The sequence below is a fragment of the Delphinus delphis genome, chromosome 6 (genome assembly GCF_949987515.2).
Source record: "Delphinus delphis chromosome 6, mDelDel1.2, whole genome shotgun sequence".
Taxonomy (NCBI): Eukaryota; Metazoa; Chordata; class Mammalia; order Artiodactyla; family Delphinidae; genus Delphinus; species Delphinus delphis.
In genome coordinates this window covers 110,011,145-110,023,725 of record NC_082688.1, presented here as the reverse complement: position 1 = coordinate 110,023,725, position 12,581 = coordinate 110,011,145, and the positions used below count along the sequence as shown (strand labels likewise).

General features: G+C 40.1%; 1 protein-coding gene across 2 annotated transcripts in view; it reads left to right on the top strand.

Annotated features, from left to right (window-relative positions):
- The window catches only part of GALNTL6 (polypeptide N-acetylgalactosaminyltransferase like 6), a 1,143,433-nt gene that overhangs the window by 474,382 nt on the left and 656,470 nt on the right, over positions 1-12,581 (top strand). For both annotated transcript variants that reach the window (XM_060013624.1, XM_060013625.1), the window contains one exon: positions 4,888-5,026. In XM_060013624.1, the coding sequence (XP_059869607.1) occupies positions 4,888-5,026 (139 nt within the window). The remainder of the gene's footprint in view (positions 1-4,887; positions 5,027-12,581) is intronic.

The following is a 12,581-nucleotide window of genomic DNA, read 5'->3' as shown; positions in this document are numbered from 1 at the left end:
CTTTATTGTGCTCTGTAGTAGTTATTTCCATTATTTTATCTTCCAGGTCACTTATCCGTTCTTCTGCCTCAGTTATTATGTTATTGATTCCTTCTAGAGGATTTTAAATTTCATTTATTGCGTTTTTCATCATTGTTTGTTTGCTCTTTAGTTCTTCTAGGTCCTTGTTAAACGTTTCTTGTATTTTCTCCCTTCTCTTTATGAGATTTTGGATCATCTTTACTATCATTACTCTGAATTCTTTTTCAGGTAGACTGCTTATTTCCTCTTCATTTGTTAGGTCTGGTGGGTTTTTACCTTGCTCCTTCATCTGCTGTGTGTTTCTCTGTCTTCTCATTTTGCTTAACTTACTGTTTTGGGGGTTTCCTTTTTGCAGGCTGCAGGTTCATAGTCCCATTGTTTTTGATGTCCACCCACAGTGTGTATGGTTGGTTCAGTGGGTTGTGCAGGCTTCCTGGTGGAGGGGACTGGTGCCTTTTTTCTGGTGGATGAGGCTGGATTTTGTCTTTCTGGTGGGAAGGACCACGTCTGGTGGTGTTTTTTTGGGGTGTCTGTGAAGTTAGTATGATTTTAGGCAGCCTGTCTGCTAGTGGTGGGGTTGTGTTCCTGTATTGCTAGTTGTTTGGCATGTGGTGTCCAGTGCTGGAGCTTCCTGGTCATTGACTGGAGCTGGGTGTTAGCATTGAGATGGAAATCTCTGGGAGAGCTCCCACCGTTTGATATTACGTGGAGTCAGGAGGTCTCTGGTTGTCCAGTGTTGTGAACTCGGTTCTCCCACCTCAGAGGCTCAGGCCTGATACACGGCTGGAGTATCAAGACCCTGTCAGCCACACAGCTCAGAAGAAAAGGGAGAAAAAAAAGCAAGGAGGAATAAAAATAAAATAAAATTAAAAAGTTATTAAAATAAAATATTAAAATAAAGTTTAAAAAAGTAATTAAAAAAATGAAGAGAGCAACCACACCAATAAACAAATCCAGCAGTGATAACCAGCATTAAAAAGTAAACTAAGATAAACATAAAACCAGAAACAAATTAGATGCAGAAAGCAAACCCCCAGTCTACTCCCAGTTGCTCCCAAAGTCCACCCCCTCAATTTTGGGATGATTTGTTGTCTATTCAGGTATTCCACACTGCTGGGTACATCAAGTTGATTGTGGAGATTTAATCTGCTGCTCCTGAGGCTGCTGGGAGAGATTTCTCTTTCTCTTCTTTGTTCACACAGCTCCTGGGGTTCAGCTTTGGGTTTCGCCCCACCTCTGTGTGTAGGTCACCTAAGGGCGTCTGTTCTTCACTCATACAGGATGGGGTTAAAGGAGCAGCTGATTATGGGGCTCTGGCTCACTCAGGCCAGGGGGAGGGAGGGGTACGGATCACTGGGTGAGCCTGTGGTGGCAGAGGGCAGCATGACGTTGCACCAGCCTGAGGTGCACTTTGTGTTCTCCCGGGAAAGTTGTCCCTGGATCACAGGACCCTGGCAGTGGCGAGCTGCACAGGCTCCTGGGAGGGGGGTGTGGTTAGTGACCTGTGCTCGCACACAGGCTTCTTGGTGGCGGCAGCAGCAGCCTTAGCGTCTCATGCCCGTCTCTGGGGTCCGCGCTTTTCGCCGCGGCTCACGCCCGTCTCTGGAGCTCATTCAGGTGGTGCTCTGAATCCCCTCTCCTCGTGCACCCTGAAACAGTGGTCTCTTGCCTCTTCGGCAGGTCCAGACATTTTCCCGGACTCCCTCCCGGCTAGCTGAGGTGCACTAGCCCCTTCAGGCTGTGTTCATGCTGCCAACCCCAGTCCTCTCCCTGCGCTCCGACCAAAGCCCGAGCCTCAGCTCCCAGCACCGCCCACCCTGGCGGGTGAGCAGGCAAGCCTCTCGGGGTGGTGAGTGCTGGTCAGCACTGATCCTCTGCGGGATTCTCTGTGCTTTGCCCTCTGCACCCCTGTTGCTGTGCTCTTCTCAGCGGCTCCGAAACTTCCCCCTCTGCACCCGCAGTCTCTGCCCGCAAAGGGGCTTCCTAGTGTGTGGAAGCGTTTCCTCCCTCACAGCTCCCTCCCACTGGTGCAGGTACCGTCCCTGTTCTTTTGTCTCTGTTTATTCTTTTTTCTTTTGCCCTGCCCAGGTACGTGGGGAGTTTCTTGCCTTTTGGGAGTTCTGAGGTCTTCTGCCAGCGTCCAGTAGGTGTTCTGTAGGAGCTGTTCCACGTGTAGATGTATTTCTGGTGTATCTGTGGGGAGGAAGGTGATCTCCACTCTTACTCTTCCGCCATCTTGAAGGTCCTCTCTCAGGGTGTTAGTTTTTATTTTATCTTCCCTTATGCTTCCTTCAGTGCTCTTCCTTTATGTAGATCCAGGTTTCTGACCTATATCATTTACTTCTTTTTAAAGAACTTTTTTTTAAACATTTCTCACAAGGCAGGTCTAATAGGAACAAATTCCGTCAATTTTTGTTTGTCTGAGATGACCTTACTTCTCCTTCAGTTTTGCAGGTTAGTTTCACAGGGTACGGAGTTCTGTGCGGGGAGGTTTTTTCTCTCAATTCTTTAACTCTTTCACTCCACTCTCTTCTTGCTTACATGGCTTCTGAAGAGAAGTTGGATATAATTCTTATCTTTGTTCCTCTGTAGGTAAGGAGTTTTTCCTCTGTTTTCTTTTGAGATTTTTTCTTTATCTTTGATTTTCTGCCGTTTGAAAATGATATGCCTCTGTGTAGTGTTTTGGTAATTTGTCCTGCATTGTGTTCTCTGAGCTTCTTGGATCTGTGGTTTGGGGCCTTGGATTTGTGGTTTCCTCATTTGGGGAAATTTTTCTGTCAATGTTTTTTCAAAGAGTCTGTTCCTTCCTCTCTTCTCCTTCTGTTGTTCCCATTATGTATATGTTACATCTTTTGTAGTTATCCCATGCCCTTGGATATTCCGCTCTACTTTCTTAAGTTTTTGTTCTATTTGCTCTTTGAATTTTGAAGATTCTATGGATAAATCCTCTGGCTCTGAGAATCTTTGCTCATCTGTATCCACCTCTACTCATAAACCCATCAGAAGTATTCTTCATTTCTTTTAAGGTGTTTTTTTATCATCTATTTTTGGTTCTTTTTTAGGATTTCCATCTCCCTGCTGACCTTGCCCATCTGTTCTTGCACGTTCTCTACTCTTCTGTTAGGACCCTTAGTATATTAACCAGAGTTATTTAAAATTCCCAGTCTGATAATTCTTACATCCCTGCTGTGTCTGTTTCTGTTGCTTTCTCCATCTCTCCCGTCTCTTCGAGTTGTGATTTTGCCTTTTGGCATGCCTTGTGATTTTTTCCTTGATAGCTGGATATGATGAACCAGATGAAAGAAATTTCTGGAAATAAGCCTTTCATGATGTGGTGTAGAGGTGTGGTGGGAGGGCAGTGCCCACAGTTTCGTGATTAGACCTCAGACTTCTGGTGACCCTGGGCTTCTGAACTGTGAATTTTTCAGCAGTTTCTCAGGATTTTTCTCCGCACCTGGTCAGAATGGTTAGAGGCGGCTAGAGTCAGGAATTTCCCTTCTCTTGGGTCAGTTCGGCTCCACAGGATACACCAGAGCAGGTGGGGCTCTGGTTAACTAGTTTCCCCTGAGGGCAGGCCTTACTGAGAACACCAGGGTGCTCTGACGTATTTCACAATGGTTCCTTCTCTCCTCCTCCTGCCAGGAGCTCAAGGGAATTTTTCTTCAGTACTTACTCTGGGAACTTGGTTGAGCTCCCAGAGATAAATCTCAATAAAATTGGAGCCTCTCTATGACTGGTTCTTCTAGAAGGTTTTTACTTCTCCGACTTGTCTGCTCAGAGCTCCCAGCAATTTGTCAATTATAGTTCAGGTTTTCCTACCCTGGCACTGGTTCCTGGTGTTTGTACTCATGAGCCCCTACTCTGGTAAGCCTTAGCTCCTGTACTCCGCCGTCTGTCTCTGTTGCCCCGTGTCCTCTCCTCTCTTCTGGATCCAAGAAGAGCTGTTGGTTTTTTTCAGTGTGTTCAACTTTGTACTGGTTGTCAAGACAGAGTGGAAACTTCCAACTCCTTACCTGCAGAACCAGAAAACAGAAGCCTTAAATTAGATTTAAATTAAGAAAACCTACAAAATATTTACAATGTACGTAATTAAGAAAGCTTTAGCAAACATAATATGTAAATTGTTCTTAAACTGTTTTTTAAAATCTCCGAACAATCATTTTACAGTGTAAGAAATACAAATGATAGGTGTATGAAAAATTAATTTTATTATTAGTCAAGAGAAGGCAAGTGTGTGACTAATATGTATTTTTACCAGTAAATTTCCAAATAGTATCTAATGCTTCTGGGGACGTGTGAAAACTATCTACTCACTCTAAAGGTAGTCTGGGAATTTTATTTGTAAAATAAAATTTACACCCCGCCACCACTTCCAAGTATACCTAACTAGGAATATTAAGCAAATATGTTTATTTTAACGTTGTTTATAATATGTAAAATTGGAAATAATTTTAAAATATATCTTCAGCAGCATAGTGTAAATTGGGATGCAATGAAATAATATCAACTAGCAGAACTCAGTGAAGTGATGACTTTTATACAGTTATGTTGGAGAAAGTCAAATTATAAGGCAGTATGTATATTAGAACCTGTATACAGATGTTAGCAAACATACACGTAAACTCTTAGCAGTGGTTTTCTCTGAGAGATAAGATTATACTTTTTACTTCTGTGTCGCTTGCTTTTTAGCATGAGTGTCTCTCTAAATGAAATAAAATAATATAATAAAATCTTGCTGCTAGAGCTGTTTTTGGAGCATAGTAACAGGCAACTAAAGAAACACACGCATTCATGTCTTATTATCTGTTCTAGAAGATGAAATGGTTTTGACGCAGACAGTAATCCCTTTTTCTCTTCTCCTGCTAGGGAAAGGTGAACATGGGAAACCTTACCCCCTCACTGAAGAGGACCACGATGAGTCAGCTTACAGGGAAAATGGTTTCAATATTTTTGTCAGCAACAACATTGCTCTAGAGAGGTCCCTGCCAGATATCCGCCACGCAAAGTGAGTGTCAGCTCACCTCTGTGCAGAGCGGTTTTTCTTTTGTCTCTTTTGATTCATATGTTTGATGTATATCATGGTGAGATACACAGTGAAAACCTTTGCCCTATTAATTTTATAGAAGCTGTTTATACTCTACAATCATATATATATTTTGGTTTTTGTTTTTTTATTGAAGTATAGTTGATTTACAATGTTGTGTTAGTTTCAGATGTACAGCAAAGTGATTCAGTTATATGTATGTGTATATATGTATATAGTGTGTGTGTGTGTGTGTGTGTGTGTGTGTGTGTGTGTGTGTGTATTCTTTTTCAGATTCTTTTCCCTAAAGAAACTTGATGGTTACCAAAGGGGAAAGGTGGGGGGGCGGATAAATTAGGATTTTGGGATATATACACTACTATATATAAGATAACTAACCAACATAATCTTAAATACTTTTTATTTAAATTGAAGTAACCTTTAAAATTCCAAAAGAGTCACTGTCGACTCTCAAAAACTTAATATCTATTTTCATAATTAAGTTGGCGGTATGATCTCCATTTAAACCGAAGTGCTTTCAGATGACATCTGTAACTTTGTGTTGATCACGTACATTATGAAGCTCATGTTTTTCTCTGGTAATTAGTGCTGTCAGAACTGTCTACACGTGCATGCCTTCGACCGACTGCATTCTCACCTCGGCCTTATCAGTGCCATTGTTGTTACATTTTCTTAGAAAGTGCCTAACATGAGTGCATCCATAATCTAAAGGTAATGCTTGGTTGCTCAGTTTCCCATCACTTAGGAATTGCTTGTGGCTTGTCAGTTGACAGTGGGCTCAGTTTTTACTGAATTGTAGCTAAAAATTGTAGTCTGAATGGAAACAAGAAGAATATTACCTACAGTTGGCTGAAAGCCTTCCTCTCTCTGTCCACCCCTGTCTAATCCTAACATTGCTTAATGTACTTTTTTTTCTTGTCTGTTATGGTTTTCTTATTAGCATATGCTATGCCAAAAGTATGCCAAGAACATAGAATGTGGGCAGAATTTGAAATTGTGGCGTTGTCATGCATATTTGTTAAATCTATCCAGCTAATAGAGTATATTGACTTTTGCAGCTCATCTTCCTTTAGAATCATTGGTGTGAGAGAAAGAAAATCGGAGAAGATAAAGGGCATAAATGAAACCAGGACTAGAAATCTAAATTAAACCAGTAATGTACATTACGTAAATCTCCTTGTGCAAAAATAATTAACCCATTAGGGAAAAACAAATCAGTATATTGTGGTTTGGAGGACTACTTTTTAGTTGCCGTATTGTATCTTTATAAATTTGTTTGTTTGGTTTTTTTTTAACATCTTTATTGGAGTATAACTGCTTTACAATGGTGTGTTAGTTCTGCTTTACAACAAAATGAATCAGTTATATATACACATATGTTCCCATATCTCTTCCATCTTGCGTCTCCCTCCCTCCCACCCTCCCTATCCCACCCCTCTAGGTGGTCACAAAGCACCGAGCTGATCTCCCTGTGCTATGCGGCTGCTTCCCACTAGCTATCTACCTTACGTTTGGTAGTGTATATATGTCCATGCTTCTCTCTCACTTTGTCACAGCTTACCCTTCCCCCTCCCCATATCCTCAAGTCCATTCTCTAGTAGGTCTGTGTCTTTATTCCTGTTTTACCCCTAGGCTCTTCATGACATTTTTTTTTCTTAAATTCCATATATATGTGTTAGCATACGGTATTTGTCTCTCTCTTTCTGACTCACTTCACTCCGTATGACAGACTCTAGGTCTATCCACCTCATTACAAATAACTCAATTTCGTTTCTTTTTATGGCTGAGTAATATTCCATTGTATATATGTGCCACATCTTCTTTATCCATTCATCCGATGATGGACACTTAGGTTGTTTCCATCTCCGGGCTATTGTAAATAGAGCTGCATTGAACATTTTGGTACATGACTCTTTTTAAATTATGGTTTTCTCAGGGTATATGCCCAGTAGTGGGATTGCTGGGTCATATGGTAGTTCTATTTGTAGTTTTTTAAGGAACTTCCATACTATTCTCCACAGTGGCTGTATCAATTTACATTCCCACCAGCAGTGCAAGAGGCTTCCCTTTTCTCCACACCCTCTCCAGCATTTATTGTTTCTAGATTTTTTGATGATGGCCATTCTGACTGGTGTGACATGATATCTCATTGTAGTTTTGATTTGCATTTCTCTAATGATTAGTGATGTTGAGCATACTTTCATGTGTCTCTTAGCAATATATCTTCTTTGGAGAAATGTCTATTTAGGTCTTCTGCCCATTTTTGGATTGGCTTGTTTGTTTTTTTGTTATTAAGCTGCATGAGCTGCTTATAAATTTTAGAGATTAATCCTTTGTCAGTTGCTTGATTTGCAACTATTTTCTCCCATTCTGAGGGTTGTCTTTTGGTCTTGTTTATGGTTTCCTTTGCTGTGCAAAAGCTTTGAAGTTTCATTAGGTCCCATTTGTTTATTTTTGTTTTTATTTCCATTTCTCTAGGAGGTGGGTCAAAAAGGATCTTGCTGTGATTTATGTCATAGAGTGTCCTGCCTATGTTTTCCTCTAAGAGTTTGATAGTTTCTGGCCTTACATTTAGGTCTTTAATCCATTTTGAGCTTATTTTTGTGTATGGTGTTAGGGAGTGATCTAATCTCATAGTTCTACATGTACCTGTCCAGTTTTCCCAGCACCACTTATTGAAGAGGCTGTCCTTTCTCCATTGTACATTCCTGCCTCCTTTATCAAAGATAAGGTGACCATATGTGCGTGGGTTTATCTCTGGGCTTTCTATCCTGTTCCATTGATCTATCTTTCTGTATTTGTGCCAGTACCATACTGTCTTGATTACTGTAGCTTTGTAGTATAGTCTGAAGTCAGGGAGCCTGATTCCTCCAGCTCCATTTTTCGTTCTCAAGATTGCTTTGGCTATTCGGGGTCTTTTGTGTTTCCATACAAATTGTGAAATTTTTTGTTCTAGTTCTGTGAAAAATGCCAGTGGTAGTTTGATAGGGATTTTTAAAATATAAAAAAATTACTGGTCTGCTCCTTAGGTTTTATGTGAATTTGCATTTCCCAATAGTGTTAAGCGAAGAATTAATGTGAAGAAAAAATCCATTTTCCCCTAAGCTGAATGCTTCATATATTGGACTACACCTTCTATCTAGCAAAATTATTCCCATGTCACCTGAAATTATCTACGGTGATTCCCACTACCAAGAACGTTTCTAGTTATGAGAAATTTTCATACCTAATTGCACACCCTCAAAGATGCATTAAATTGCATTGTTGGCATAATAAATATGCTCAGAGCATAATTTCCATCCACTCCACCCCGACATTGCTAATCTTTTCATGCGTATTCAAGTGGAAATATTTGCAGATGAAAACAGTGCAGAAAATCATGGAAGTCAAAAGAAAGCTGATGTTACTGTTCTCCACAGAGAGTATATTTTTAATGCCACTACCACCTTTTGAGAAAAGATATTCTTAGGCAATAATGGAGAAGAAGATGGAAAAATGGAAAGAAAAACATTTTGAAAATTTTATCAGAGCTACTAAATTTATAGTATTGGAGGGTATTTTCCTAAATGTTAGGAAAGAAAAATATGGCTAAAACATGGTGTGTGACCATATTCTTACTTCCTGAGGCTGGGTATGTAATAGGACAGATGCTAGTAAAATGATACCAAGAAGAGAACTCAAACAAACAGACGGTCTTAACAGAAGATTGGAGAAGCATGCCAGCAGCATGTTAAGTGTGAGATCCCAGGAATGGTCATTTACTTGGTTAGCCCAGTTTCTGACTCTCAGTAATGCAGGAAGCGAGATGAGATGATGCCTCTGATTTTGTCAGCGTGCCACCTGCAGGAAACCGGAAGCCAAAGAAAGTCTTACAGGGATCCCGCTGTTTATAAAGTCCTGTGCTTTTGACCTCGGTTATGCTTCCCACAATGCAGGCATAGATAATTACAGGAGTATGTAACTCTGTCCTTCAAATTGTAAAAGCAGCTGGACACAGATTCCAGTGTTATCAATTTAAGGAGGCTGCAGGTAATTGACCATGGCTCGTTTATATTGACAGAATCTATGGAAGAGAATGCAAAATGTATGTGACTTTTATAATCAAACGTAACAGTTCTAAGAAACTTTGCATTTGCAGTCTGCCAATTCCAACTACTGGCTCAGAGTGCCAGGAGAGAGGACGTTATTTTTCTTTGCTTTAGGATTTTGCAGTGGAAAATATCCGGGAATACCATCTTGCAATTTTCCTGAACTTGATCGTTATTCCAAAACACATCATCGTGGTTCTTACTACACTGTTCTGCATGATAGGTGACTCTCTGTGTATATGCCCATGCTCTTTACCTCTTCATATTCTCAAAAATGTTCATGGGTCTAGGTGCTTTGACATGCTTAGTGCACAGTCTAGTCCACTGTGAGGAATATTTAGAACATGGATTACTTCAGAAATCCCAATCCAGAGAGCACTTTTATTTGTCTCACTGCTTACTTCTTCACTAGCATAAAAATGAAGAGCTTTCTTTTGGCTTTGTTATTTCATTGAATCAGTAATAGATTCCCATTAAGTAGGAAGCATAGATAAAGGCAAGTCAGTTGGCATGTGTGCAGTAATTTAAATCTATACAGAACAAGAACATTTTTACTTATCTCCTAATAATAAATTTCAGTCTTTTAACTTACATTTTGAATTTCTTGTGTTTTTTTTCCAGTTATTTTTAGCATCCCCTTATCTTGTAAATTACATTTTAGTTTTTCATGCCATCTATGCTTTGGTCTTGTCAAATTTTCTACCTCTTCTTCCATAGTCATAGCCTGACACTTTTGGTTGACTTTTGTACTTTTTTGCAGAAGTATCTATATGATGATAGTTTACATACTCACTGTTTTCTTCAGTTACTCCCTAATTACGTCTATATCCATAGTACCTGGGCTCAATCTCAGAGCACCTGAGTTCAAGCTGTCCTTAGAACATCTTATTTTTCCCGTTTTATCTAATGCAATGTCGATAAGAATTTTACTATGAGAGCTTCTGCATGACAAATGTCCAGTCACTGGATATCTGGCTGGCCTGGTTAGTTTTTCCTCACCTGTATTTTGATTGTGCATTTTCTTTGTATTCAGTCACCCATTGGGATGTCACACCTTCGTATGCTGTAGAACATCTTATTTTGACTCTAAAACATGTATTTAGAGTACAAAATACATATAAAATAAGGGGGAAGAAAACCATGGAAGGATGACCTGCATAGAAAAGAAATTCTGATAAACTTATGCATGAATATATTGTTAACAAGGGAAAACTAAAGAATAGTTGAGCAAGTATTACTCCCTGGATATGAATACATGTATCAGCAGTTACCACAAGTACTCCCAAACCATGCTAGAATTAATGTGTGTAAGAAGAAATTACATTTATGAAAACAGGAAGTATGTGAGATTAGGACACATAAGAGTCATGAATAATAGGAGAGTTGAGATCAGCTTTGCAGAGAGTTGAGATCAGCTTTGCAGAGAATTCAGGTAAATGCATCATTGATGTAAGGTTCATTCTTTGCTCTTATAAAAGAATCCAGATACCTGTTCATATGCATCCACATTAATTACGATGCAGTTATAAGGCGGCTCAGTAGCTGGGATCTTTTTGAGTTAAAGTAGTTCTACTCTGAATTGTGGCTGTTCGTTTTCATTTAAATTTTCCTTTTCGTTTAACTTATATTCCCAAGATAAGGAAGTTTTAGCTTCATGCCTTGACAACAAACAAGATACTGAATTTTAATAGAAAATTCTGAGAGATCCCATCTTTTGAAAACATTTAGGAGAATTTTGACAACCTCTTGTCATGATAGCATTATGGGATTGCTCTCAGCAATGTTGCAGATATATCAGATTATCACAACCCTGCTCTCTGCGCAATTTCAAAACCAATGGAGAGATTGTCTCAGAAATGGTTTGAAAGTAAAGTATTACCTTTATTATTATTATTACTAATTTATTTATTTATTTTTGGCTGCATTGGGTCTTTGTTGCTGCGCGCGGGCTTTCTCTAATTGTGGCGAGCAGGGGCTACTCTTCATTGCGGTGCGCGGGCTTCTCATTGCGGTGGCTTCTCTTGTTGCGGAGCACAGGCTCTAGGAGTGTAGGCTTCAGTAGTTGTGGTACATGGGCTCAGTAGTTGTGGCTCGTGGGCTCTAGAGCACAGGCTCAGTAGTTGTGATGTGTGGGCTCAGTAGTTGTGGCACACGAGCTTTGTTGCTCCGTGGCATGTGGGATCTTCCCGGACCAGCGCTCGAACCCGTGTCCCCTGCATTGGCTGGCGGATTCCTAACTACTGCACCACCAGGGAAGCCCTTACCTTTATCATTGATCAGAGTCTATTGGTGGGCGTGGTTTAGACCTGGGCCAAGCGTGATTTCTAATAGAAGGAGGCGCATTCAGCCTTCCAGTCACAGACATTGCCGAGAAAGGACAAATGTAGAATTTCGGGCATGGAGGGCAGAGGGAGATGTCTGGTCTCTGCACGCAAGTGGGTTCCCGTGCACAAAACTGAAGCAGAAGCTGAGCCAAGCATGATAAACTCTGTAACTCAAACTCAGCAGTCATGTGTCTTTCCTCCTCCTGGAAGGGACGTCTGGGAGGATGGATGGAGAGAGGGTGGGGTGTTAGCATGACAGCTGCCCCTCCACCCGGGACCATCTGTGGAGGGAAAGGACCTCCTCCCTGGATGAATAGGGCACAGTATCTACTTTGTATACAAGGAGAAAGGCAAATTCTCGATATACACAGATTTGGAGTAATTTTTCTTTTTCAATTAGACTCTAAGTCTAATCATGCCTTCCGGAAATTATGTTGAATAATAATTATTAAAAAGTTAACTTTCCTGACTTGGACCGTGACGCTGAACCAGGCAGTTGTCATTCTGATTTTCTACTTACCCACTTTTCTAAGTCAGGGTGCTGACTTTCTTTATGTCTCTCACAGAGTATTAAGATAAATACGATTGGTGTCAGTTCTACCAAATCAGCTGCACCATGATCTATTCAGTTATTTCTTTTTCTTCTGATGATTCTCCTTCTGATTTCCTTCCTTCTTTTGCATTCATATCATGAGGAGATAAAATATAAAGAGATCAAGTGAACTACAGTTCAAAAACATAAATTGCAAAAACGATTAAATTTTGGGAGTCAGATTTGAGTTTATTAGGAAAAATAATTATGTGTGTCCAATGTATTTTAATATAATGTAGTGAATGTGATAGGTTGGTATTTATTTTAATTGTGTGTGAAATGGAAAGTGTGATTTAACTGCTCTGACTCTGGGCTATTGAATGTTAGAACTCATCCACAGAAATGTTTGAGGTTAGCCATCCAAAAATGTGCAAGGATTTTCTTAAAATTTCTCAAGTTCAAAGGCTCCTCAAAAGCTGGGGAGGCACTGCCTTCCTTTCATGTTTTCATTATGATTTACTTGTGAATTTGATGAAGTATCTTTTTTTTTTTTTTCACAAGTCAATTCTGAA